General features: G+C 42.5%; 1 protein-coding gene and 1 long non-coding RNA gene across 4 annotated transcripts; one reads left to right on the top strand and one right to left on the bottom strand.

The window, feature by feature from the left end:
* Positions 1 to 715: 715 nt before the first annotated feature.
* On the bottom strand, positions 716 to 14215 carry LOC109890951 (host cell factor 1). 3 transcript variants are annotated; one of them, XM_031824935.1, is made up of 28 exons: positions 14055 to 14215; positions 12742 to 12912; positions 11876 to 12024; positions 11567 to 11727; positions 11217 to 11425; positions 11016 to 11100; positions 10763 to 10869; positions 10367 to 10546; positions 9903 to 10229; positions 9579 to 9718; positions 9304 to 9474; positions 8944 to 9168; positions 8451 to 8555; positions 8128 to 8344; positions 7910 to 8040; positions 7405 to 7543; positions 7061 to 7272; positions 6568 to 6903; positions 5988 to 6420; positions 5766 to 5899; positions 5274 to 5535; positions 4821 to 5120; positions 4631 to 4719; positions 4386 to 4520; positions 4119 to 4304; positions 3671 to 3968; positions 3483 to 3546; positions 716 to 3347 (listed from the first exon to the last, which is right to left on the bottom strand). In XM_031824935.1, the coding sequence occupies exons 2-28, from the start codon at positions 12905 to 12907 to the stop codon at positions 3308 to 3310; spliced, it is 5001 nt and encodes a 1666-aa protein (XP_031680795.1). In that variant the 5' UTR covers positions 12908 to 12912; positions 14055 to 14215; the 3' UTR covers positions 716 to 3307. The 3 variants fall into 3 exon arrangements, with proteins under 3 accessions (XP_031680795.1, XP_031680796.1, XP_031680798.1); XM_031824936.1 differs by having other exon boundaries at positions 2139 to 3347; positions 9993 to 10229; XM_031824938.1 differs by lacking the exon at positions 8451 to 8555 and having other exon boundaries at positions 2139 to 3347.
* Positions 14216 to 14645: 430 nt separating this feature from the next.
* LOC109890952 (uncharacterized) lies at positions 14646 to 25860 on the top strand. Its single transcript, XR_002255480.2, has 3 exons — positions 14646 to 14680; positions 14778 to 14873; positions 25406 to 25860. It is a non-coding gene; the product is annotated as an uncharacterized LOC109890952 (long non-coding RNA).
* Positions 25861 to 26219: the final 359 nt, after the last annotated feature.

Below are 26219 nucleotides of genomic sequence, written 5' to 3'. Positions count from 1 at the left end.
TATAAAAGCCAGACTACAGTTTGCAACTGCACATGGAGAATAAGATCGTACTTTTTGGAGAAATGTCCTCTGGTCTGATTAAACAAAAATGGCCATAATAGCCATAAAGACCATCGTTATGTTTGGAGTAAAAAGGGGAAGGCTTGCAAGCTGAAGAATACCATCCCAGCGGTGAAGCAAGGGGGTGGCAGCATCGTGTTGTGGGGGTGCTTTGCTGCAGGAGGGACTGGTGCACTTCACAAAATAGATGGCATCATGAGGAGGAAAATTATGTGGATATATTGAAGCACCATCTGAAGACATTGGTCAGGAAGTTAAAGCTTGGTCGCAAATGGACAATGAATTTGTACTTGGATTAAATGTCAGGAATTGTAAAAAAGAAACTGAGTTTAAATGTATTTGGCTAAGGTGTATGTAAACTTCCGACTTCAACTGTAGGTGCACAGTACTGTGAAGGAAGAGCCAAGGGGGACATTGATGTGGCTAAGCCCTTTTCAAATGCAGCCAGGACAGCTTTACAACAGGTGAGCGAGTCAGCGTTAGGTCTCTTTGGGGCTTGCAGTTGTGAAAGTGATGATGACTGCAACCACTAAGATGGGTGTTTATTCAGTAGTTTATTATCCAAACTATGGCATAAAAAAATATATCCAACTTTGAATCACTGTGCATTATAGTGCTAGTGTATCAAACTATCCCACAATGACTGGAAATAATGTGATGTTTAACATGTTTATTTTGATGTTAAAAGATACATTACTCCCTACAGTACAAAAAACACACATCAGAAAATACAGGACAATTCCAGATAACCTGCAAACAGCTGGAAGAAACTCACAAGTGTCAGTGCTAAGACCAGCACCTGCCCCACTGTGGGAGGTAAAGTTCTGAAAGACCTCGGCACTGTGCAAAAACAGTGACCCGGTAAAGGTACTGTGGAAGAAAAGGACACATTTGTATACCACATGAAGGGAACAAACTCATTAAATGTAAAAACATATTTTTTTAGATCCTTCAGCTTATGGTCAAACTTAAGGCTTTTACTACTAAAATACACTGGTTGCATGCATGTCTAGCTTTGCTCAAGACACTGACATGTACAAAATCATGGATGTATATGAAACAGTGGTTTCATTATAGAAATAAATCAGGATAATCTGGAGACTAAGGTGATGCCCAGAGAAGAAATGAAACCAAGATGCAAGTACTACAATCTCAAGAGGTAACACATTCTCCCCTGACTTCACTTGTTCTCTGGTCATTTCCATTCTGAAAACTCTATTTCACTAACTACTGAATACAGGCATGTCCACTCCAAGATGTCCCTCTTTGTAAAACTCTGTGTGATTTATCCTGAAGACAAATGTTTCAGTAATGAACCTTGCTGTGTTTCAGACTTGCAAATCTGTTAAATAAATGCAAGTCATAGCAATTGAATCAGGGAGACAGTTTCTTTTACAAGTCTAGACACAAAAGGCAAGTGAGAGATGACCAACATGTAAAAACATTTTGGTACAGGTAATTATATAAAAATGCCAAGATGTTACTTTATTCTTGCTCTGGAACAACTCACTTACAAGCGAGTCCAAACTCTGGCTATGCTTCTTCCTTCCCACCAAAACATCCCAATTTAAAGCTATACTTTTCACAATTATCTTGCACACCTCACCTCTATAGATGTTCAAATAAGAACCTAAAAAAGAAATGTAAATTGGATTTGGTGGTTCCTAACAGTTTAAGGAAAGAAAATCTACCACTATAAATTTGTCTAACACAAGGACCACCAACTCGAATAATCCGCAGGCAGATTTTTTTCTTGAGTGGTTGGTCGCGAGGCCAGAATATAATTACAAAAAAATGTGTAGTCTGCAAATTGACCGAAAGAAGCCCAACCAGATATGACTAAAACAATCATTTCAAACCTTGCTACATGTGTATACAATCACATCTCTATTATGCATGGAAATACTTCAGAAAATATTTCCTAAATTAAAAATCACTTGGAGCTGATTTCCTGATGTTTTTACAGTATTATGTCCAACAACAAAAATATACTCTGGGGGGGGAGGGGCGCTAAACGTGGGCCGCCAGTTAAGGATACCCGATCTAAAATAAATGTGCGGGGAAAGAGGGAAGGAGTATGAGAACTGATCAGATTTTTCTTCATTCATTTTCCATGTTTGGCATACACACAGTGATACAAGCATTGAAAGATGTGGTAAACAAAGTAAAAGCACTCCTCTCCCTGGGTCTGTTTCAAATTCCCTTCAGTCCTATTACATCTGGGGACCTAGTCAGAACAAATACAAAAGTCTTTATTTTTCATACCCTCTGATACAACATACAACTGATCGAACCAGGATTTAAAAATATAGTGGCTACTTCAGCACTGCCACCAGTCTTCCCACCAACACTTGAAAACAATTGAGACGAACAATAGTAAACAAAACAAAAAAAGTAGTTGACGTTTTAAAAATGCAGTGACAAGGAAAAGCTTTAAAAAAATACAAAAATAAACTACACAAATATCTTCTGCATCAGTGCTTGCTAATTTCTGGGGAAGATTTTTGCAAGATGTGTGTGTATGCTGCAAGTTTCAGTCCTAGAAAAGTCGGTCTCACTACATGTTTTCCTTCGTCATTCGATTCGTTGTCCTCTTCATAGCATCAGACCTCAGTTCTCATCTCAGGGGAAAAGCACACTGATGAGATTACTAGGAGACTGGAATCCAGTATGATATCGGAATCGATTGGTTTCTTAAATTAAGCACATTTCTCCTTGAGGGAAAAATAACCCCTTTTGTTTGATTTCTCCATTTTGATTGTTCCTCCCATCTAAACTAACACCACCACTGCCTCTTGTTCAGCACATCCTCAAACTGTACATCAGCTCGTGTAGTCTCACTACACCCCCCCTCCCCACCAAAAAAAATAACATTAAGCTCAGGCCGGCTCACAGCTTGTGAAGCTGTAAATGTTTCTCTACAATTGCTGAACTACTGAAAGTAGCCAAAAATATGTATAATAAAAGTAGCTAGAGAGAGAAAAAACTAAAAAAAGTTATGAAGTAAAAGCTATAATGTGCTTTTTTAAATGTGTTGCTCTAGAAATAGTGGGACAAATAGAAAAAGGGTCTTGCCTACAGAACTATATCTCTTATTGACTTCCATCTAGGGTTTCTGCTGCCATTTCGTTTATGTTGCTGGCTGGATGTAGGTTAACTTGAGAATGGGGTGAAGTCAGGATGAGGATGGAGGGATCAGTCTTCCTGGTCAAAAAGGACAGCGGGGGGGGGTGTCATCTGTGCAATCTCACGGGTCTGTTCTTGCTTTCTTTTGACCAGCAGCCTTACTGCAGGGGCAGACAGAAAGCAAAACATTTATTGAAAATAATTTACCATTGTTGAGGAAAATATTCATCCACAACCAGTTAGTGATGATAATGTGTGTGGAATGTAGGCTAGATTAGATGGAACCAGGTACTTACGCATCAGGCGAGGAAACTGGTCTTTTTGGGACAAGTTTTGCCGAGGCTCCATCTTTGCTGGACTCTAAAAAGGGGAAAATCCATTAAAGAGAAACCGTACTTACACATTTAAAAACAAGTACAACCATAATTATAGAGACGCTGCTCCATTTTGCTGAACAGCAGAATTTAAATGAAAGTTTACCCACCTTGCAGCCATCGGACTTGTGTGGCAGGGCCGTAGCCCTTCTCGTTGCGCGCAGCTATGCGGAAGATGATGGCGGGCTTGGTGGTGTAGTCTATGTGGGCATTGGAGAGGCTGGAGGACTGCACCAAGCAGGAGGGGTTGGGCCCACAGTACACCCGCATGAAGGCCAGCTGGGCTGGGGTGGAGGCTTTGGGCTCAGCTGTCTGGGTGCTCTGGATGGCCAGGTACACAGAGTACTCAATGATCTTCCCTGATGTCACAGAGGGAGGCTCCCAGGTGAGGTGGGCACCATCTGGGCTCTGAAAGGGAAAGATGGAACCGTTGTTTTAACACAAAACCAGCAGAAAAACAATCCATATTCCATCAAGACTAGAAAAACTACAACCTCTGATTATTTGTCAAGGGTAACCTAAAACAGTAATTGTTCCGTTTCTAGTTTGCGGTTTTACCTTGCTGATTTTGATGGCACAAGGTGCTCCAGGGAAGCCTGGTAAACAGGTCTTAAAAGCAGATATCTCTGAGAAGAAACCACGACCACAAGTGTTGATACCAGCGACACGGAACTTGTAGGCTGTGCCAGGCTGCAGCTCCATTTTCTTCATCTGGTTATAGTCTGGGATGGCACCCGAGTCATCCTACAACACACACATCGTTAGTGCTGCACTGAACTCTGATCTCAAAGCCATAAAAGGCATGAATCCAGCTTTGAGGCTTACCTCCACTTGAGAATCGTCCTCTGGGATGAAGAAGTGCGTAACCACCATGTTTGTCACCTTGACGATGCCAACGTCAAACCACTGGTTCTCTTTTTTTACAAGAGTCTTGATAGGGGCTGGTTGAGGGTTTAGCTTCTGTATATTTCCGCAACATAAAAAGGGAGTTGAATGTTGAATGGCACAACATGCTTTCTCTCAAATTCTGATCACAGGCAGGATACAAGCAGGACATTATGGGTACTCACCCCACCCTCAATGCCATTGGCCACCTCTGCTACAGCAGCTTGCAGCTTGGCTGGACTGGCAACAGAAAATGTGCTTGAGGGGGCCAGGGCTGCAAGGGGACAATAGGGAGAAGTCAATTTAAGACCTAGAGAAACTATTAGTAAGAACAAAGAATTACACTCCTAAAAGAGAATTTAAAGAAATACTCACTCTCAGTGGATGTGCGCGGCAGCAGTGATGCCACAGCGCTGGAGACAGCTGCAGCCATCTCGGGGTGTCCGTTGCTCTCAGACGCAGGGTCGTTGAGGCTGTCTGCGGGGGCAAGGCCCTCAGTGGGTAGGGCCTGGGCATTTCCTTGCTGCTGGGCCTGAGCCTGGGCCTGAGCCTGAGCCTGGGCCTGAGCCTCCTGGAGCTGGTGCTGCTGCTGGACCAAGGCTGCCAACTCTTGCTGGGTCAGGACGATGGGGATTGTGATGGCCTGCTGTCCGGTCGAGCCAGAATCACCCTCGTCTATACATGCAGGGGAACGCAGTTTGATTGTGAGATTGTTACAGTTGGGGAGCGGTTGTCTTCACACACATTTAAAGTCTTTTGAGATGAATCCATTTATAATCTACCAACAATTGCCTGGTAATACACTGCCAATCTGAGGGCCATACTTACTCATGACTGTCTGCTGTGCTGCCTGGAGGACTGCCTGAATGGCCAGGGCCTGGGCCTCCTCTGTGGCTGCAGCCTGCGCCGCTGCCTCCGCCGCTGCGGTCACAGCCAGCTCCTCTGCAGACAGACCTGTCCCCATCTGTCCCTCTGACAGCTCTGGGGACAGCCCAGTCTCCATAGCTGTCTCTCCCCCCTCCATGGCCGCGTCTGTCTGCATGGGCTCTTCTGTGGAACCCGCAGCACCCTCAGTGATCGACAAAATGGACTGGAGATAAAAAGGGTAGAAATTAATGAGTGCAAATTCTCAAAATAGACCAGATGAATCAATTATTTCCATACATTATTGATTTTGGGCATTAGTTGCTGATAATTTGCCTAACCATGCCAGTGAGTAATTCTGAACTAAACTCTTACACTAGCAATTCCACAATTGTTATGCTATCAGTAGAGTATAGAATGTCAAAGCATTGTTAGTTCAGTTAGGGGTTTCTTTACAGGTACTGAGGGCCCCGGGGCTGGTGTGGACTGAGTCACAGTAGTGATGGCTCTGCTCTGGATGGTGGCTGGGGTTGTTTCTGATGCAGTGGTGGAAGGAGTCTCTGTACTGCTGGTGGCACTGTCTGCTCCATCTGCCGTAGGAAACACATGGCATTAAATATAGCCCTAAACATTAAAATAAAACCATTTTAAAAAACAGTATCTATTCTAACGGTATACCTGTGGCAGTAGTTGCCGTGTTGGTGGTGCCAGTCTCGTGGGTTTCACAGGGGGGGTTGGAACACACCCTCTGCGCCGTCCCTGTCTGGTTCCCGGCCATGTTTGAGATGGCCTGGGACGGGGTGCTGGTGGTCCCAGTTTCGTGAGTCTCGCAGGGTGGGTTTGAGCACACCCTCTGTACAGTGCCAGTCTGCCCATTACCCATGCTGGACAAGGACTGAGTGGCAGTGTTGGTTGTGCCTGTTTCAGGTGTCTCGCAGGGTGGGTTTAAGCACATCGTAGAGCCCACGGCTGGCTTGGGACTCTGCACAGTTCCGGTTTGGGCTGAGCCCATGTTGGAGCATGCCGTGGTGGGGGTGAATGTGGTGCCGGTGCTCAGGTTCTCTGGTCCCTGGTTGCCTGTGGCGGTTCCGGGGGAAGAAGAGGTGGTCGTCTGAGGGGGAGAGGACAGAGATGGGGGGTGAGAAGATGAGCTACTCTGGACAGTGCCCATTTGGTTAGACCCCATGATGGAGTGGGTGATGGTTGAGGTGTTAGTGGTGCCCATCTCGTGAGTCTCTGATGGAGGGCTTGTACACACCCTCATTGCCCCGCCCATGTTGGTGGAGGCGGTCGTTGTGGTGTTGGTGGTGCCCGTCTCGTGGGTCTCACAGGGGGGGTTGGAGCAGACCCTCTGCACCCCACCTATATCGGAGGAGGCTGTGGTTGCGGTGTTGGTGGTTCCTGTTTCATGGGTCTCACAGGGGGGGTTGGAGCAGACCATGGTGACAGTGCCAGGGACATCCCCGACCTCAGTGGAAGAGGGCTGCTCAGAGGTGGGGGAGGCCAGGAAGGACACAGGCAGGTCCTGCACTGGCTGGGCCTCAACCCCGCTGGGGGTGGTGATGAGAGTCACCTGGGTAGGCTGGTTTGCTGACTGCAATGAGAGCACATCAGGTATTGATTATGATGGAGAAAACCCAATCAAAAAGTTCTCCACATTGTACAGCATGACATTTCATGTCCCAATTCTCAAGAACATAATTGGAGCTATAGCTACATATCTGTATTAAAGAATAGCACAGTCGGCTTACCATGGTGGAAGCGGAAAGGGTAGTAGCTGTGGTCAGACTGGTCTGGGCTGCTGACACAGTGATGGCAGTGGGGTTGATAACTTGGCTGGACAGGGTGGCGATGGTGCCAAGGGTGGTGATTGGAGTTGCCAGAGAGGCATTGGCACTGGCTACAATGCTCCCTGCCAGACTGGAGGAGACTGTCCCTGTGACAGTCCCCAGGGTGGTGACACCTAGGGGAACGAACAAAGTACTAACTCAACAAGGGGCAGACAGCTGGAACTATGTGTGATTTTGTTTTTAGCCGCATACTTGTGAATTTAACAGACAGCACCTGTTAATAATTATGAAAATGTTATCCATACCAGTTGTTCCCTTGACGACCAGTGTAGTTATATTGGGCTTGACAGAAGACATCGTGACCGGGGTGACGAGTCTGACTCCACCCATGGGTACAGTGCGCAGAATGGTGCCAGGTTGGCCCGGGGCTCCCTTCAAAACCACCTATAAAAACCAAAGGGGAGGTAAAATAATATAATTGAGAAGCTAGGGGGCACTATTACACTCTTCCACTGGGGCAAGACATTTGATACAGCTATTGGTAGCACTATTCATCAGTGAAGATTCAAATATAGTCCCCAGAGGTATGCATGCATTTCAACTGCTCCAAACACTGCTGTACTTAGCCGTATGATATTTATCAAATGTAACTAAATATAAAATGCCATGTGACATTTAAAAGTAAAAAAAGGCACCAATGTCAAAACTGAAACATCTTAAATGGTTTCACATAGCCTATAAATATTATGCATAAACATATATATGCATATTCTACAAGAGGTTGTAAGGGTCATCATTTCTGTGAGGTACCTGTGTCAGCCCTTGCTGGCCAGTTGCAGTGCCAAGCTTGGGCATGGTAGTGATGATTTTGCCTGGAGTGCCAGTGGTCATCATCTTGGTGCTGATGATGGTATAGGGCGTCTTCCCTGTGCTGCTGGTCACTGTTAGCAACAAAACAAACTGTCAGTATATGGTCCTCTTGTATTGTGCTGAATTGTCCCTGAAACATGAAGCCAGTGGGTTCTGACCTGTGGCTCCAGGCTGGGTCATAATAGCAGACATAGGGATGGTCTTGATGATGGTGGTACCCTGTTTGGTTGTGGTGGGCGACATGCCGCTGATGTTCAGGATGGTGGGTTTGTTCCCGGTTCCTCCCGCCTGGGATGTGGTGATGATGGTGGTGGGCTTGCCGTCCGCTGAGGTCACCAGCTTCAGTATGGTGCCGGCAGGGAGAGAACCCTTGGTCTACGGGAGACAAAGTGGATTATGAACATGATCAACTGAAAGAAGGCTGAGCCTGCCCATGGAGTTTTAGCTACCTCCTTCTCCTGCTCTCATGCAGATAGCTGACCTGTATGAGCTGTGTGAGAGGGTTAGTGGAAGCCTGGCCTGTAACAGCAGATGTCTGCACTGGCTTGGTTTGTACCACAGACATCATCTTGCCAAGGTTGGAGATCTGCTGACCAGAAAACATCACAGTATTTGGCGCCAGGAGATCAGTGTCATGTGGACAACTGAACGGAGTACGGCTGAACTGTGAATACAGCCAATCTAACTGACCCTGACAGTCGTGCAGATCTATGAACTCAAGCTGTTCCTTATCTTGGACGTTTCCACAGCCACATCTTCTATCACGGGTTCATGCCTAGGCCATATAAGATTAATCTGATACGTGTGGGGGACAACAACAAAAAACTAGCCAAAGTGTGAAACTATTCCTCAGTTCACAGCATGCATATCAAATTCTTAAGGAGCGAGATCTTGTATAAGGAGAGACATTTCTCACAACCTTCTGCCTGTATTCCCTCCCCTCCGTGTCCTGTAAGACTGTCTAGTTCTCTCACCAAAGTGCCGCTGCCTCCCATTGTGAGGGGGCTCTTGACCAGGGTGATGGTCTTGGTGACTCCTCCCACCATGGTGGTAACCACCTGGTGTTGTTGGGCTACGGTAACCGTGCCCGACTTGTGCACAGTGATGATAGGTCTGTTGGGCAAGTTGGGTGACGATACGGTCGCTGTGCCCACCTGAGCTGCAGCTGTCTTCAGCATGCGAGTGGCTGGGTTACTAACCTGGAAGATACGAACTGTGTTATGGGTGTAAATTCTAAACTGGGCCATGACAGAGACTACCTGACAAACCCATACATTCTGCAATTGAGTTTCTTTTTTTTTTTTTTAAACAGACTGATATTTGATGAGTCTTACCATGAGAGGAGATGCCATTTTGACTGTGGTGGAGCCAGCCATGGTTTTGACAAGGGTGGCACCTGCTGGAATGTTGAGTACAGTGCTTGAAGAGGGTGGGATCTTCTGTGTGGCTGCTGCAGCTGCAGCCAAAGCTGCCATGCCACTCATCTGAGGGCTGCTGCCGACTGGCTAAAAGAAAAACAAACAGTCCCGAGTGAGACAATACTCTTGGCATTACTCTCGAGACAACTTTTTATCCTTGAATAACAAAACCATTTCACAATTGTCCATACTGTTCCTTGGGCGGTCTGGGCAGGAACAACCATGCGAACTCCTGGAAGAAGTGTGACAGGGGATTTCCCAGCCTGGTTGGGTCGCACAGTGACAAGGGAGGTACCCGTGCCAGACGGAGGCGCTGCAACCTTCAAGATAGCTGTCAAAACAACAGAAAACCTGTTCAGTATATAGAGCCTTCGAGGTCTGCTTTTTACATAACATTTGGTATACGGTTATCAAAATACAATGGGCTGTAAAGATGAACAATGAAAACTGTGACAATAGTCCATAAAATGGTACAAACAACCTCCACTTAACAAGTAGGACATCCATGGTTTTACCTGGCCCATGAGCTGTGGAGGCAGCCAGCGGGCTTCTGGGAATGTTGGGAAGGATTGTAGGGGAAGAAGCCTGGGGCACAATAGTGATACCTGTGTGTGGTAGGTTCTGAGCAGAGGGAGCAGTGGTGGCTGGGCCCTTAGGCAAGTTCCCTTGCAGAGAGGTGGCGGCATTGAGGGCCGGCGAGGTCACAGCAGTGGCAGCAGGAATGTCGTACTTTTGTAGCTGCAGCAGATAGGTGTCTGCAGTGGACACAGCGCCCCAGCTTACCTCCAGGGAGTTGGTGTTGGCACGGACTAGCTGCACTCTCGAGGGAGCGTGTGGCCTCTCTGTAACCAAAACATAAAATGGTCACATATCTTATAATCAATCAACAGAAGCAGAGAAAGCCTCACCAAGAGCACAGTTGAGCAAATACTGTGGGCTTGCTTTACCAGAGTAAATGAGCAAATAGGAGTTGACTCACCTGTTTCAAGGTACCAGAGGTCTTTACAGCAGACTTGGTTGTTCCATGCTTTACGGTAACCGTCACGGCCACTCCAGACATACAACCTAGAGTTGATGGCCACAGAGCAATGTCCTGCCCGGGCCCTTGGGATATTGTCCTCCAGAGTATCCATCACCACTGATTCCCAGGCCATGGAGTCTGGGGTAAAAAGAAACGTGAGGTTTACATTTGATTTTTTGACAGTAATATAACTTGACCACCAGGTGACACTGCCATTTACCAATGAATGTTCACTCAGACTGAGTTTGTTGGAGTCGATCAATTCATAATACACAAATCAAATCTAGAGAAACAATCAGTGTGTAAGGTTTAATGCAAGTAGTAGCACCAATAACTGAAAACGGAGAGACGAACCAAGATTTAGGCAGGCCAGTGTGTTTGTGCACTTCCATTCCTTCTCATGTGTGGCCACCTTCACATCATCCATAACCAGGGGAACCCATCCCCCAAACACAAACATCCTACAATGAGGTAGACAAAGAGATGAGAATCAAGCAGTCATCAAAAATAGGCTACTGCCGAGAGATTTAACCAATTGTTATTACAGACATCTAAATGATCATAATATCATTTTTATAATTTCAACAGGTATTCAGAGAGATCTCACTTGTTTGTGATGGTGGTGGCAGAGTGAAGACTCCTGGGCAGAGGTGCGGTGCCATTCACTGATGGCTTAGTCCAGGTCAGGGTGTCTGCAGACAGAGCAGGATAATTTAGATAATACACCGACTAGACTGATTTATGCAAATAAGAGACAAAGAGTGATTATATACAATAATATGGTAATACTGTTAACTCAGGAGCCTACCGATGTCAAGTGTCCATAGATCTCCCAGACGACAGCCACTCATCCCTCCATAGATGATCAGGCGAGATTTCTTGCTGTCCTTTTCTGTGTACACTACGGCAGTGTGGCTCTCGCGAGGAGGTGGCAAAACACCATAAGTAATTGGTATATCCCAGCCCACAACACTGGAGCCAGCACGAAGCTCCAGGGTGTACAGATCATTCAGGTATCTAGTTACAAAATAGAGATTTCAGTCAGAAAGTATTTCGAATTGCTTACTACAAAATCTCTGTTTGCTTCCATTCCACAGCATCATTTATCCCATTACCCCACTGGTCACATTTCACATCTCCTTCTTAAGGCATCCGTACCTGGGGATGTTGTTTTTGGGGTCCTCGCTGTCATTAGCCAGTCCTCCAAACAAGTAGCACTTGTTACCCACCAGCGAGAAACTATGGCCAAGTCGAGGACAGGGAGGTGGGCCATTTTTGGGAGTCTTAGCTTTCAACTTTTTCCATTCCCATCTGCTGGCCTGAACAAAAAAAAGCATATGCAAAAGATGATAGCATGCTGTAATCCATTAATCATAATCTATTTATAAGTACTTAAAGACAGCCATTTACCCCTGGCTTTAGCTCTACCAATGTTATAGCAAGAATGTGGTGTAAGCATTCCATTACCTGTAGCTCATAGAGATCATTGCTGTATTTTCCATATTCCACCATTCCACCAAACACCAGAAGCCGGGTGCCATCACAAACAAAACCATATGCAGCACATCCAGGGGGAATATCACCACGAACCGCAGGGATAAACCATTGGTTTGTCGCTAGATTAAATAAATAGAGGTTAGTCTGTGTATAGACAGATAGACATTGTTGGGTGGTCAAGTGCTGGGTAGGCCTATGATGTGAAGCAAATGCTCTTTTGAGTAAATATTTACTTGAGCATGTTCCAAGCATCTCTGACAAATGTGTATGTTCTATGCATTGTACTTATCTGCATAACCCAAAGTTTAAAAACGTCAACTGAAATTTCAACTGTGTAACGTCATTGCGCTCTCAAAAACGTGACATATAATAATAATAATTTAACACTTATAACTGTGCATGTTGACTACATAAGTGTTTCTTTGGAACAAAATGTTGAAATAACTACATTTGTAACTCGGGACAATATCAGTCCAGTAAAGTGAACAGAAATTGAGTGCATCCAATAATTGAGTGTTCAAAACACTGCTCCTGTCGTCCATTTTATTTTAGCGCGCCATTTTCATTTGTGCGCTTTTCGTTCTTTGCCAACAGGCGGCGACAGTTTGTCAGGTAATGTCAGACTACATTTCTCTAAATCTGATCTCCAGCACACTACACGAAACAGGCTGCTGACAACAGCGGGCGAATGCAACATATAGAGGGGCCATCGGATTAGAAGAAGAAAAAAGTATAATAGAATTACGCATCTCCTACAGTAATTGCTATTATCAAATAAATTAGTGTATGGAGAGTTGGCAATATGCAGATTCGGCTGCATGGTGAAGTTATCTTACCTGTGTTGTAGACATGCAACTCATCCACAATTCCTTCATTTCCTCCTCCAAAAACAACCATCAATTCCTTTATAGCAACGGCTCTGTGACCATGTCTGGGTCGAGGGACAGGGCCAGACCATCCCAGTACCCGCTTCCATCGTGGCTGTAGAGCTGAACCAGTCATGTCCTCTTCAGGGGAAAAAACGGTTGTTTAAACAAAAAAACGAGAACTCCAAAGCAAGATTGATGACAAGTTCTGATCAAGTCTATTGATACTTGCGAAGTGAGGATAAAACTATGACAAATTGTGCAGAGTGAAAACTGCAGGTGCAATCGAATGTTGGGCCCAAACCCGATGCATTTGAAAAAAATAATATTGTAATTGTAAACTCCAGGGAAGTCGCCATTTTCCTGACGTTTCGCAAAAAGCCGGCAATTATAATAATGAATTATGATACACCTAATAGCTACTCACTCTAAATATAAAATGTATACGACATCACAACTCAAAGCATATAAGTTATATTGCGCGTCCGTATAATTTTTTTATACGTTTGCATCTTGCAGTTAAAGCTTTGAAGCAACCCTTAAAGTGCCACTATGGGAGCCGCCATCTTGTATAACAACCAAACAAACCTCCGCCAGTCTGAAAAATGGCGGAAGAGAAGACAAATGAAAGACATACGTGTGTTAAATTAAGCTTTAACCTACTGCTTCAACGAGCAGGTGTACTAGCCATATCCCACTATAGTCATATTACTAAATATGTGGATCAAGTGTACCACTAGTAATACACGAAAAGCATTTGCAATTAGACCCGTTTGTGGATTGCGATTTTCACGCTTCTCTGGGAGTCGCCATATTTGTCACATTCATTCAATCTATCGCCGCTTCTGCTTTGCATTACAATTGTATACATCTTTCAAGTGGAATCGAATGTAATTTCTCAGATGCACAATACCACGTGAAATCTGAAACTTTCACAACACATCAATTAGAAGCCCGCGCATGCACTACAGAGTTATGGCTAGAGACTATCGTAGCCAGCAAACTCACAATGTTAGCATGGCAGGCTTATTAGCACAGCGTCCTTTACCAATTACATACAATAGTTAGATAAATATAAATGCATTATATAGCCAGTGTAATGTAATTCAATATGTAACATTTCAAATAAAAAGTGTTGTTATTTATCATGCAGTCTCTGGAATCAGCCATCTTTTCGAAAATCGGCCTACATTTAAGCTCCCTCAAGAAAAATGGCCGTACAGTTCGCCACAACAAAACACCTATATTTACAAAATCTGACACCCATAAGACATATTACTTACTTATTTCGGTGTACTATTTCCAATAAGACGATTTGGGTGTCTACTCATGAATCACTAGCCCAAATTCATTCGATTTGTGAAGAAGTATTCCCTCTCATGCCTGCCTGGAAGCTGCCATCTTCTTGACAACCAAAAGGGGAGGAAAACAGCATTTGGCGTCACCCAAAACAAACATGGCGACTGGTATAGAACCGCTATCAATTAATGCACATTGGACTTAGATAAACGTGCGTTTTGACTTCAAAACAACCTACACAATTCAGTGTAATATCTTTGAAATGGGCATTTACATTTGGACATCAAATATTTAATTTAGTTCGTTGGAAGTTATAATACTTGCACGGGCTACATTGTCCCTTAATAAAGATGGCGATGCACACATATTTCAGTTTAGTACACGATTAAGCATATATAAGAGTTGTGCTATTTATGTTATCTAAATAACTTAAATAACAAAGCACATAATAAACTGGAATTATGAACATTTTGTTTTGGGGGACTTCACAGTCCCATTCAACACCCACTGCTAATTGCCACGCCCCCACTTTCAATAAAGCGACAGTGCGGTACCGAATTTTGGCGTATCTGAATGTCGCATTGAATGTATGCACGAAGGCATCAACAAGGTAAATAGCCTGCCCTACAGGTACCCAGTAAGCCATATGAAGACATTCACTTTAATATTGTAAAAAGGCAATTCACACTTCTTGTCTGTATGCAAAGTAACATATGAGGGGCATATCCTGCATGGGAAAATTCCAGACCCAAAGAACAAGACTGGCCAATGGACATGACTCTTTAGCTTCAAATGGCTTAAAGGTGCTTAACATTCATTTTGATAAGTACTTTTTCTCTCATTGCTAACTACCAGGACGTTTGAAAACACAGGCTGAGGCCTTCCGAGTGGCGCAGCGGTTTAAGGTACTGCATCGCAGTGTTGTGGCGTCAATCCCAGGCTGTGTTATTACCGATCGGGAGTTCCATAGGGCGGCGCACAATTGGTCCAGTGTCGTCCGGGTTAGGGGAGGGTTTGGCCGGGGGATTTACTTGGCTCATCGCGCTCTAGCAACTCCTTGTGGCGGGCTGGGTGCCTGCAGGCTGCCTCGGTTGTCAGTTGAACGGTGTTTCCTCCAGCACATTGGTGCAGCTGGCTTCCAGGGTTAAGGGAGCAGGTGGCATGGTTTGATGGGTCATGTTTCGGAGGACACATGGTTTCGGAGGACACATGACTCAACTTTCGCCTCTTCCAAGCCTGTTGGGGAGTTGCAGCAATGAGACAAGATCGTAATCATGAAATTGGGGAGGAAAAGGGGGTAAAATACTAAACAAAAAACAGACAGTGGGCAGGGAGCTTAAATTGAGCTTAAATTGATGAGCTCGCCTTGACTGACAGCAAATGTAGCAACTTGGATGCAGTGTTGCAGTAAAATCATCTCCAGAGAATATCTTTGATCTGGTTTCCATCAAATATCACCCAATTTAATGAAAAGCATGATTTTGACTGTTCATGTCCTTTAATGGGTTATTGCAAAGGATAAGCATTTCTGTTGTTTTTGATATGTTTATTTTCTTACAGTAAAACATAATTCCAACAAAAATGCTGAGGAACATAGATAAAACATGTCTACATTCAAAGAGCCAGCCTAAGGGGTAGGACTATTTTAGGTTATTCTGTCAGTAGGCTATCCAGGTGTAGGTAGGTAGGCCTGGCTATGAACAGCATACCTTTTATGTAGGGTAAATTAAAGTGAATTGAAATTCAAAATTTCAATTATTGAATTGAAATTTAATTTCAATGGGAAAAGTACAGCATGCTGGATGTCTAACAGGGATTTAATTTCACATTTCATAAATGTAGATGAAGGAACAGACAGGAGAAAAAAAAGCACTCAGTAGGCCTTTACACCTGAGACATTTTGCTACTATTTTCACTGTTGCTCTTTTGGTTTATGGTGGGGCATAGGCTTATATTCTGACCATCTGCCATCTGCCATCTGCGCTTTCCTCAATGGAACAGAACTGCATTTTCTCTTGTGCTTGCAAAAGCTTGACAGGGGGCAGTCTAACACAGCAAAATGTCTCAGGTGCTTACTGAGAGTTCTTTACTTAATCCTCTCCGTGCCTTCATCTACATTAAATGTGAAAACAAATCCCTGTTAGGCATCCAGCATGCTTTACTTAAATTGCAATTTGAGGGAAGAGCAAATGAGCCTACCTCGTCACATTGCCTGTCCAGTTCCTTATGGGAAATGTATAGGTAGTTAGAACAGGGATTTGTTTTCTCCTGTTAAGTTAATTCACATAATGTAGCTGAAGGAACGGAGAGGGTTCCAGAGCAACATTTCTGCCAGCCAACCAACCCACTCACTTTCTTTATAGCAAGCAGATACTCCTCATTTCTCTGCATTTGATTCCTCTGTTCTCACCTCAGTGTTTGAAGTCCTCATCTGACCTGGTCCTCTTTGTCTCAGGATATATGATTAGGGTAAACCCATTTAAATTCAGTCATTTTTTGACAACATCCCTTTTGATTTAAACAAACCTTTCCATACATGTTTGCTCGTGGAAGAATGGGTCAGAAAGTTATTTTGGACCTGAATGCCAAAACATTCAGGAGATAAAGGTGCTCAAATTTGACCTGTTTTGCATGCCCCATACCATGAGACATCTGTCTTCATCACTGGAAAAGATAAACGGTTGAGTTTGATATTATTTAAAAGCTTTCAAACTATTTTATAATTTCTTTAAAAATATATACTGAACAAAAATATGAAATGCAACAATTTCAAAGGTTTCTATAGTTACAGTTCATATAAGGAAACCAGTCCATTTAAATTAATAAATTAGGCCCTAATGTATGGATTTCACATGACTGGGCAGGGTTGCAGGCCACTCCCCCCTCGTGGTCTGCGGTTGTGAGGCCTGTTGGACGCACTACCAAATGCCTCAGTTTATGGTAGAGAAATTAACATAAAATGATCTGTCAATAGCGCTAGGTGGAAATTCCTGCAGTCAGCATGCCAATTGTGCGCTCCCTCAACATGAGACATCTGTGGCATTGTGTTGTGACAAAACTGTACATTTTAAAGTGGCCTATTGTCCCCAGCACAAGGTGCACCTATGTAAGGATAATGCTGTTTAATCAGCTTCTTATTTCAGCTCATGAAACATGGGACTAACACATTACATGCTGCGTTAAAATTTTTGTTCAATGTAGTTTTATAAAAATTAAGACTTTACATTTTTTTATCTAAATACATATAAACTCATGTTTTAAATATTTGCATATGTTGTATTTTAGACCCTACTTTACATCTGAGGTTTTTGTGTTGTGCCTGCCATCAGTTGAGAGACAACATGCTCTTGAATACAGTATGAGTGTTCTTTCAATCATAGAAATATAATTCTTAGAATTGACATATCCCTTCAGACCACTGCAATTTAGCTGGTACACCATTGAAATGTAAATTGAATTTACATCTTCTAATTACTACCACAAAGATGGCCTCCGGTCCACCCACCATCGGATGTCAACCTAATTGGGCGTGTCTATTCTATTATCGATATTTCTACCATTTCAATAGGTTTCTATGGAGGATTGACAGTATAATTTAAAACAACAGTCCCATTCTCTGACGTGTGGACCTCCAACCATATTTATGCTACCATTTGAAAGTTGACCCCACCCTCTATTCAAGAGCATGTTGTGTCTCAACTGACGGTGAGCACAACACAAAAACCTCAGATTATGTAAAATAGGGTATAACATACAACCTATGCAAATATGAGGACGAAATGGAAAAAAAAATTGGTCCAAAAATTCCCTTTCAGAGCATCTACATTGGGCAAATATGTAAAAGAGATTGAATTCAAATGGATATACACTGGATTATATACCCATTACACTTTTTTCTTATTTGTTTCATCCATTTGCAATATCCATTTGCACTTATGTGCATTTTTGTATATTGCTTGTAGTATATGCATGGTATTTTTAAAGAGTGCATGCATGGCACAAGAGTAATGGAAAAGGTCAAATTACTTTGCATCAAAAAATGACTTGTAAAACATGACTTCTAATCTCAAGAAAAAAAAGGAAGTAAACCTGTCTGATACCAGTTGCTTTTTAAATATGTCCAACATGTCATGATGACAGAACATTTTGTGACCTGAACAAAAACGATTCTGACTCGGAACATGTCAGCATGTTTTTCAGTAATGGAGGGTAGTCTTAGCTTTAGAATAGATGTTTTAAATTGGAGGACTTGTGTTATGCATTGACAGGTTTGGGATCGCAGTGGATTTAGTGACTGAAGATCAGTTCGACTGGATAAGCTTAGCATTGATAGCTGATAGTTTGTCAGGAACAGCGGTAAAGACTACAGTCGTGGCCAAAAGTTTTGAGAATGACACCAATATTACTTTAAAGAGTTTTCTGCTTCAGTGTCTTTTAGATATTTGTCAGATGTTACTATGGAATACTGAAGTATAATTACAAGCATTTCATAGGCGTCAAAGGCTTTTTTGTTTTTACAATTACATGAAGTTCATGCAAAGAGTCAATATTTGCAGTATTGACCCTTCTTTTTCAAGACCTCTGTAATCTGCCCTGGCATGCTGTCAATTAACTTCTGGGCCACATCCTGACCCAAAATATTGATGTTTTGTTCCCCGAGCCACTTAGTTATCACTTTTGCCTCATGGCAAGGTGCTCCATCATGCTGAAAAAAAGCATTGTTCATCACCAAACTGTTCCTGGATGGTTGGGAGAAGTTTCTTTCAGAGGATATGTTGGTACCATTCTTTATTCATGGCTGTGTTCTTAGGCAGAAGTGTGAGTGAGCCCACTCCCTTGGCTGAGAAGCAACCCAACGCATGAATTGTCTCAGGATGCTTTACTGTTGGCATGACACAGGACTGATGGTAGCGCTCACCTTGTCTTCCCCGGACAAGCTTTTTTCCGGATGCCCCAAACAATCGGAAAGGGGATTCATCAGAGGAAAATGACTTTACCACAGTCCTCAGCAGTCCAATCCCTGTACCTTTTGCAGAATATCAGTCTGTCCCTGATGTTTTTCCTGGAGAGAAGTGGCTTCTTTGCTGCCCTTCTTGACACCAGGCCATCCTCCAAAAGTCTTTGCCTCACTGTGCGTGCAGATGCACTCATACCTGCCTGCTGCCATTCCTGAGCAAGCTCTGTACTGGTGGTGCCACGATCCTGCAGCTGAATCAACTTTAGGAGACGGTCCTGGCGCTAGCTGGACTTTCTTGGGTGCCCTGAAGCCGACTTCACAACAATATAACCGCTCTCCTTGAAGTTCTTGATGATCCGATAAATGGTTGATTTAGATGCAATCTTACTGGCGGCAATATCCTTGCCTGTGAAGCTCTTTTTGTGCAAAGCAATGATGACTGCACGTGTTTCCTTGCAGGTAACCATGGTTGACAGAGGAAGATGATTGACAGAGGAATGATTCCAAGCACCACCCTTCTTTTGATGCTTCCAGTCTGTTATTCGAACTCAATCAGCATGACAGAGGGATCTCCAGTCTTATCCTCGTCAACACTCACACCTGTGTTAACGAGAGAATCACTGACACAATGTCAACTGGTCCTTTTGTGGCAGGGCTGAAATGCAGTGGAAATGTTTTTGGGGGATTCAGTCATTTGCATGGCAAAGAGGGACTTTGCAATTAATCTGATCACTCTTCATAACATTCTGGAGTATATGCAAATTGCCATCATACAAACTGAGGCAGCAGTTTCAACTGTTCTGCCTGGGCTAGGGAACCCTGACCTGTTCACCGGGCGTGCAACCTTGTCCCGGACCTGCTGTTTTCGACTCTCTCTAGACCGCACCTGCTTTCTGGACCTCGCTGCTCGGCTACAAAAAGGCAACTGACATTTACTCCTAAGGTACCTGTTGCATCTTCTACAACCACTGTGATTATTATTTGATCCTGCTGGTCATCTATGAACATCTTGAAGTAGAATCTGGCCTTAAATGGCCATGTACTCTTATCTCCACTCTGCACAGCCAGAAGAGGACTGACCACCCATCAGAGCCTGGTTCCTCTCTTCCTAGGTTCCTGCCTTTCTATGGAGTTTTTCCTAGCCACTGTGCTCCTACATATGCATTGCTTGCTGTTTGGGGTTTTAGTCTGGGTTTCTGTATAGCACTTAGTGACATCTGCTGATGTGAAAAAGGGCTTTATAAATAAATGTGATTGATTGATATACACATGCAACTAACAGTTATTAAAACATTTATGATCTCATGGTTGTTCAAGAACTTCATAGGTAAATAAATAAGTGTGTGTCTTTGAACATGTGTAAGCTGTGTGTTAGAGAGAGCTGTGTGATGCGCGGGGGAGGGTAATAAATTAATTAACAAATGATCCGATTAACATAATTAAAAGTATGGTATGCTAATAAAAGTCAACGTGACATAATTTGATTAAACATCATGCCCATGGCTTCAGTTTCAGACATGCCTTTTTAGTTATTATAATTTAAAAAGTGAAATGCGCATTGTTTCTCTGCCAAAAATTGTTAATTCTTTCCACAGATGCTTTGGAATCTTTTTTATTCGAACATTGATAGGCTTTGGTTGCCTACAATCAATACATTCTTAATTTGACATGAGCTCACTACATATACACTACATATTTTTCTGAGATGCCATTGCATCTTAATTCTGTACATTTAAAAAAATCTAAATACGCATTTTTATATCATGTTATTCTGTTTTTGCCCTTGACATTTAAAGGATAAATTAATGTACCTTCTCAAGAGGTCAGTAAACCAAGTGTTGCTAACTTTAATCAAATCAATGTATCATGTAATTAGCACAAATTAAGCCTTTCCACGTCATTTGCAATAATTCGGTCCAGAATTAGACCTTTAATTATGGTGACGCACCTGTGTTAATTAGCTCATGTGTTAATTACTAATGAGATTGTGGAAGTGCCTGCAGAAGCACGTTCAGTAAAAGGAGAAATTAAAGGTTGAGTAAGTTGTTTTAGAAGCTAGCAAGATGCATTACTTACCAACAGCAGCAAATCCCCCTCAAAAACGACATCCCATTTAGAAATGTACTTTCCTTGCTTTGTCTAACTACACTATCTTGAATCAAGTAAATTACTTTTTTGTGGTTGAGTAGTGATGTGCAGTTTGAGAACGATTCATTCTTTTTGAAAGACGATTTTTACTGACTTGAGAGTCATGATTGATTTTTCAGAGTGACTCGTTCATTTGAGTAGTTCGTTAGACATACTGGCTGCAATGAATCCTACAGCAGGATTAATACCTCGTTCCTCCAGCTCAGTCGCTCCGGACAGCGCATAGAATAAAAATACATGTTTAGAACTGTTAACTGATCGCATTGTGCAGGAATTCATGCAATTTATTAGTGTTTGCGAAGCAACAGTCCCTACTTTAAACATTTGACATACTACTTCTTATTTTTCTTCTAGTTTTGCTTTAGCACCTAATTCCTCTTACACCGTGTAAACCAAAAAAGCCACTCAAACTTTACATTGTGTTTACGGGTCTGGATTGAGTTGCTTGTATACAACTTTGTCCTTTTTGTCCATCTTCACTTTCATAGGACTTTTCAACATTCTAAATCTCCCAAGTGTGACATTATCACTTCCATTTACGTTGACCACTTTGCCAACAACTGAGACAAAAAGTTAGAGCGTATGAAATCTTTCTCTACTTCTCTGCTTATCAAATCTGAACTCGGAACAAAAACATCTTATACCGATCAAACGATACAGCTGTTTAGCTAACCGAGTCAGCCATTTCCTCTAACTTTTTTTTATAAACCGCTGACATTTTGACCACTTTCCCAACAAGTTAGACAAGTTATTGGGCATGACACATTTGTCTACTTATCTGCTATTCAAATCTATCGTCTGAACAAAAATATCCCTTATAGATCAAAGTTACAGCTGTTTTAGTAACCGCATCAATAACATTTTCTGTGAACTCTTATAAACAACTGCCGTTTGACCACTCCCCCAACAAGTTAGACTAAAACAAAGTATATGAAATCTTTGTCCACTTCTCTGCTATTTAAATTAAAAAATTGGAACAAAATTCGCTTTTACCAATAAAAAATTAAAGCTGCTTATTGGAGTTGAGTGATGGAAAGTAACTAGTTAACGTCAGCTAACAGCTCTCATGTCCGTTGCTATGGATACTCATTCTCAGAACCATTTGTTTTCTCAGATTTCAACACGGACTGCAATTTTTGATGGACCTTAACAAGCAGAAACAGGATGTAGAAAATGAATGAAGGAAAACAGCACTTTTGCATTTGACTAACATTACACTGCATAACGCCGACCACACAACTACCAAACACAACTACTGACTGCAACCACACAACTATGGACCACAACTACTGACCACTAATGACCACAACTCACCCCAACCACACAACTACTGACCACAACTACTGGCTACTACTGACCACAATCACACAACTATTGACCACACATCTACTGGCTACTGCTGACCACACAACTACGGACCACAACTTGAATCACAACTACTGACCACAACCACAAAACTACTGACTGAAGGTGACCAGATTTCTGAAATGAAAACCGGGGACATTTCCAGGGACAGCTCCAGCCGGGGACTGTCCCCGGAAAATGGGGACGTCTGGTCACCCTATACTGCCTACAACTACTGACCACAACTACAGACCACAACCACACAACTACTGACTGCAACTGTTGTCTCAATCAATGAGGCACTAGGCGAAAAGGGTCCATATCAGGGGATATCTTCACATGACATGTTTTTGATATTCTAGAGAATTACAGACCATTTCCAATTAATGTTTTGTGGATTTATATCATATCCTGACAAATGGGTGTGTTCTGCTATTTCAGCCACACCCGTTGCTGACCGGTGTATAGAATTTAGCACACAGACATGCAATCTCCATAGACAAACATCGGCAGTAGAATGGCCTCACTGAAGAGCTCAGTGACTTTCAACGTGACACGGTCATAGGATGCCACCTTTCCAACAATTCAGTTTGTCAAATCTCTGCCCTGCTAGAGCATTTGGAAACGTCTAGGAGCATCAACGGTTCAGCAGCAAAGTGTTAGGCCACACAACCTCACAGAATGGGATCGGCGAGTGGAGAAGCACAGAGCATAAAAATCATCTGTCCTTGGTTGCAACACTCACTACCGAGTTCCAAACGGCCTTTGGAAGCAACGTCAGCACAATAATTGTTTGTCAGTAGCTTCATGAAGTGAATTTCCATGGCCGAGCAGCCGCACACAAGCCTAAGATCACCATGCCCAATGATCACCATGCCCAGCGTCGGCTGGAGTGGTGTAAAGCTCGTCGCCATTGGACACTGGAGCACTGGAAACGCGTTCTCTGGAGTGATGAATCATACTTCACCATCCGGTAGTCCGACAGACATCTGGATTTGACGGATGCCAGGAGAACGCTACCTGCCCCAATCCATAGTGCTAACTGTAAACTTTGGAACAATGCTCTGGGATTGTTTTTCATGGGTTTGGCTAGGCCCCTTAGTTCCAGTGAAGGGAATTCCTAACGTTACAGCATACAATGACATTCTAGATGATTCCGTGCTTCCAACTTTGTAGCAACAGTTTGGGCAAGGCCCTTTCCTGTTTCAGCTTGACAATGCCCCCGTGCACATAGCAAGGTCATACAGAAATGTTTTATCGAGATCGGTTTATAAGACCTTGACTGGCCTGCACAGAGCCCTCATCTCAACCCCATTGGGATGAATTGGAACGCCTATTACAAGCCAGGCCTAATCTCCCAACACAAGTGCCCAACCTCATTAATGCCCTTGTGGCTGAATAGAAGCATGTCCCCGACGCAATTTTCCAACATCAAGTGGAAAGCCTTCCCAGGAGAGTGGAGGTAATTCCAGCAGCAAAGGGGAGACCCATCTCCATATTAATGCCCATTACTTTGAAATTAAATGTTTGACGAGCATGCTTTTGGTCATGTAGTGTATGTGATATCCTATTTTCTCTCTTCATGTTAGCAAATACTGACTGTATGCATCGCATATGTGTTTTCCCAACACATTCCAAGATAACAAAGTATATTGATTCCAGATATGCTTCTCTTGGCTGAGGTCCATATCTGGATCTTGATATGCTGAAAATAAAGATTATTTCTGATATATTTCTGAGTTTAAAGCAATAATTTGTCAAATATGAAATTCCTCCAGATATCATTCATGGTATGGCCGGCTATTGACTTATGAGTCTGTAAGCGGTATGTGGTCGACTTGACAACTGAAGAAACAAAGAAGTGAGATGCTGTTCAGAAAATACTTCAAATAAGTTAGAGTAGCTAATTTTAGATGTTTTATTTATCTTAGTAACTAGAATCAAGAACGTTAGCTAATTTGGCCAGCAATCAGTAGGGCTAGCTAGCTAGGCTTGATAGGGGAGTAAAAGCTAACTGGTAGCCTAGCTAGCTAACTGTTATGAATTGTATGAATAATGGCTAAACAATGTATACATTTATAACTATAACTAATTAAACTCTACCCTGTTTTACTATATCTGATTAATAATGTTAGTTCATAAGAAAGAGGTTATGTAGCATGGACAAGGGCTAATTGTAAATTATAACCATTGTGGATGAAGGAATGTATGTGTGTGCCTATGTTTGAACCGACCCAGCTATAACTCTGTGGGTATAAAATAAACCCTCCAGGTTTTCCGTATCTGGGGGGGACTGGAACTGTCTGCTAAGTGGTAATAAACTGTGGTGAGACTTCAGGAGATAGTCCAGATATAGTGTGTAATGTATGTGGGTTGGAATGGACTTTTGATTCTGCTTTGTCTTTGTCGGAGAAGAGGAGGGACATCTAAAAAACGCGATGACGTTATATGTGGTATATAAACTGATGTACATGGTATTTTAAGTAGAGCGCTCTCGAGAATAAATGCTATTGGTGAATTTTGATTGACTGGTCTGTCTATTTTATGCAAATAAGAAGCTTACAAATTCTTAAACAGACAGTGTTTTAAATTGAATTGGTTAATGAACACATAAGAACTAAATTAATCTAACACTAACAAATAACATTTACTTCCCTTCAAGGATGTTTTTTTTTTACCCCCTATTAATCCTCTAGGTGACAGCTAACATTTTTTAAATGTTTTAGTGTATTTTGTATTACTGGTTAAAATAAGCTAGCTAGCTAGCTTGTTTCAGTTAGTTTTCTCATCATGAATGAAACCGGTAGAGTAGCTACCTTTTCGGTATGGTTATGTGAAATGAAATTTTCTTGCCATTTGACACAATTTTGATTTATGCATTAACAGTTTGGAGTGGATCACAGACCAACACTACCACCACCTTGGGTCTGGACTATGAGGGAACGCCGCTGACGACCCAATCTGCACCCATCACATCCATAACAACTGTGTGTGTGCAAGTTGTATTTTCTGTTAAATACATTTTTAGCAAAGATTGGCCTACATTTGCATCTTTACAGAAAACATGTTGTGATTGCAGCTTTGGCTTTGCTGTGCTGCATTTAAAAAAATGGCAGAGATGTGCTTTGGATTAAAAATGACAATGTTTGCTTTTCTGTGCCTTGTAGTCTACGACTGAATATGGTGCAAATGTATGCTCAGCTATGTCACCTTCATGTGAAGAAACACAATGATTTTTGGCACCTGAACAGGTTCATTTAATTTGGGCGCTGGACATTGATCATGAGTCAGCTTTAGTCCATTTTCAGTCAGACATATGAAGATGTATATTATATATCATGTAAGGATATTTTTTTAAATTATTACTTTTGTGAGAAATACGGATCCATACATGATCAGGTAATGACTACATATTTGATAAATATCTGAAAGTACAGTACCAGTCAGAAGTCGACACCAACTCATTCAAGGGTTTTTCTTTCTTTTTTTACACTTTTTCTACATTGTAGAATAATAGTGTTGACATCAAAACTATGAAATAACACGTATGTAATCATGTAGTAACCAAAAAAGTGTTATATATTTATATAAAATATATTTGAAATTCTTCAAAGTAGCCACCATTTGCCTTGAGAGCTTTACACACTCTTGGCATTCTCTCAACCAGCTTCACCTGGATTGCTTGTCCAACAGTCTTACC

This window comes from Oncorhynchus kisutch, linkage group LG5, assembly GCF_002021735.2.
Source record: "Oncorhynchus kisutch isolate 150728-3 linkage group LG5, Okis_V2, whole genome shotgun sequence".
Classification (NCBI taxonomy): Eukaryota; Metazoa; Chordata; class Actinopteri; order Salmoniformes; family Salmonidae; genus Oncorhynchus; species Oncorhynchus kisutch.
Note: the sequence above shows the minus strand (reverse complement) of the source record. Positions and strands in the feature narration are given on the sequence as shown.

Coding starts and splice junctions, on each gene's coding strand:
- LOC109890951 (XM_031824935.1), bottom strand. CDS start 12,907: ATGACTGGTTCAGCTCTACAGCCACGATGGAAGCGGGTACTGGGATGG. Junction 6,421..6,567: donor ACATGGGCGGGGCAATGAGG/GTGTGTACAAGC, acceptor TCTCCCCCTCAG/ACGACCACCTCTTCTTCCCC. Junction 5,536..5,765: donor CCCCGGGGCCCTCAGTACCT/GTAAAGAAACCC, acceptor TTTTATCTCCAG/TCCATTTTGTCGATCACTGA.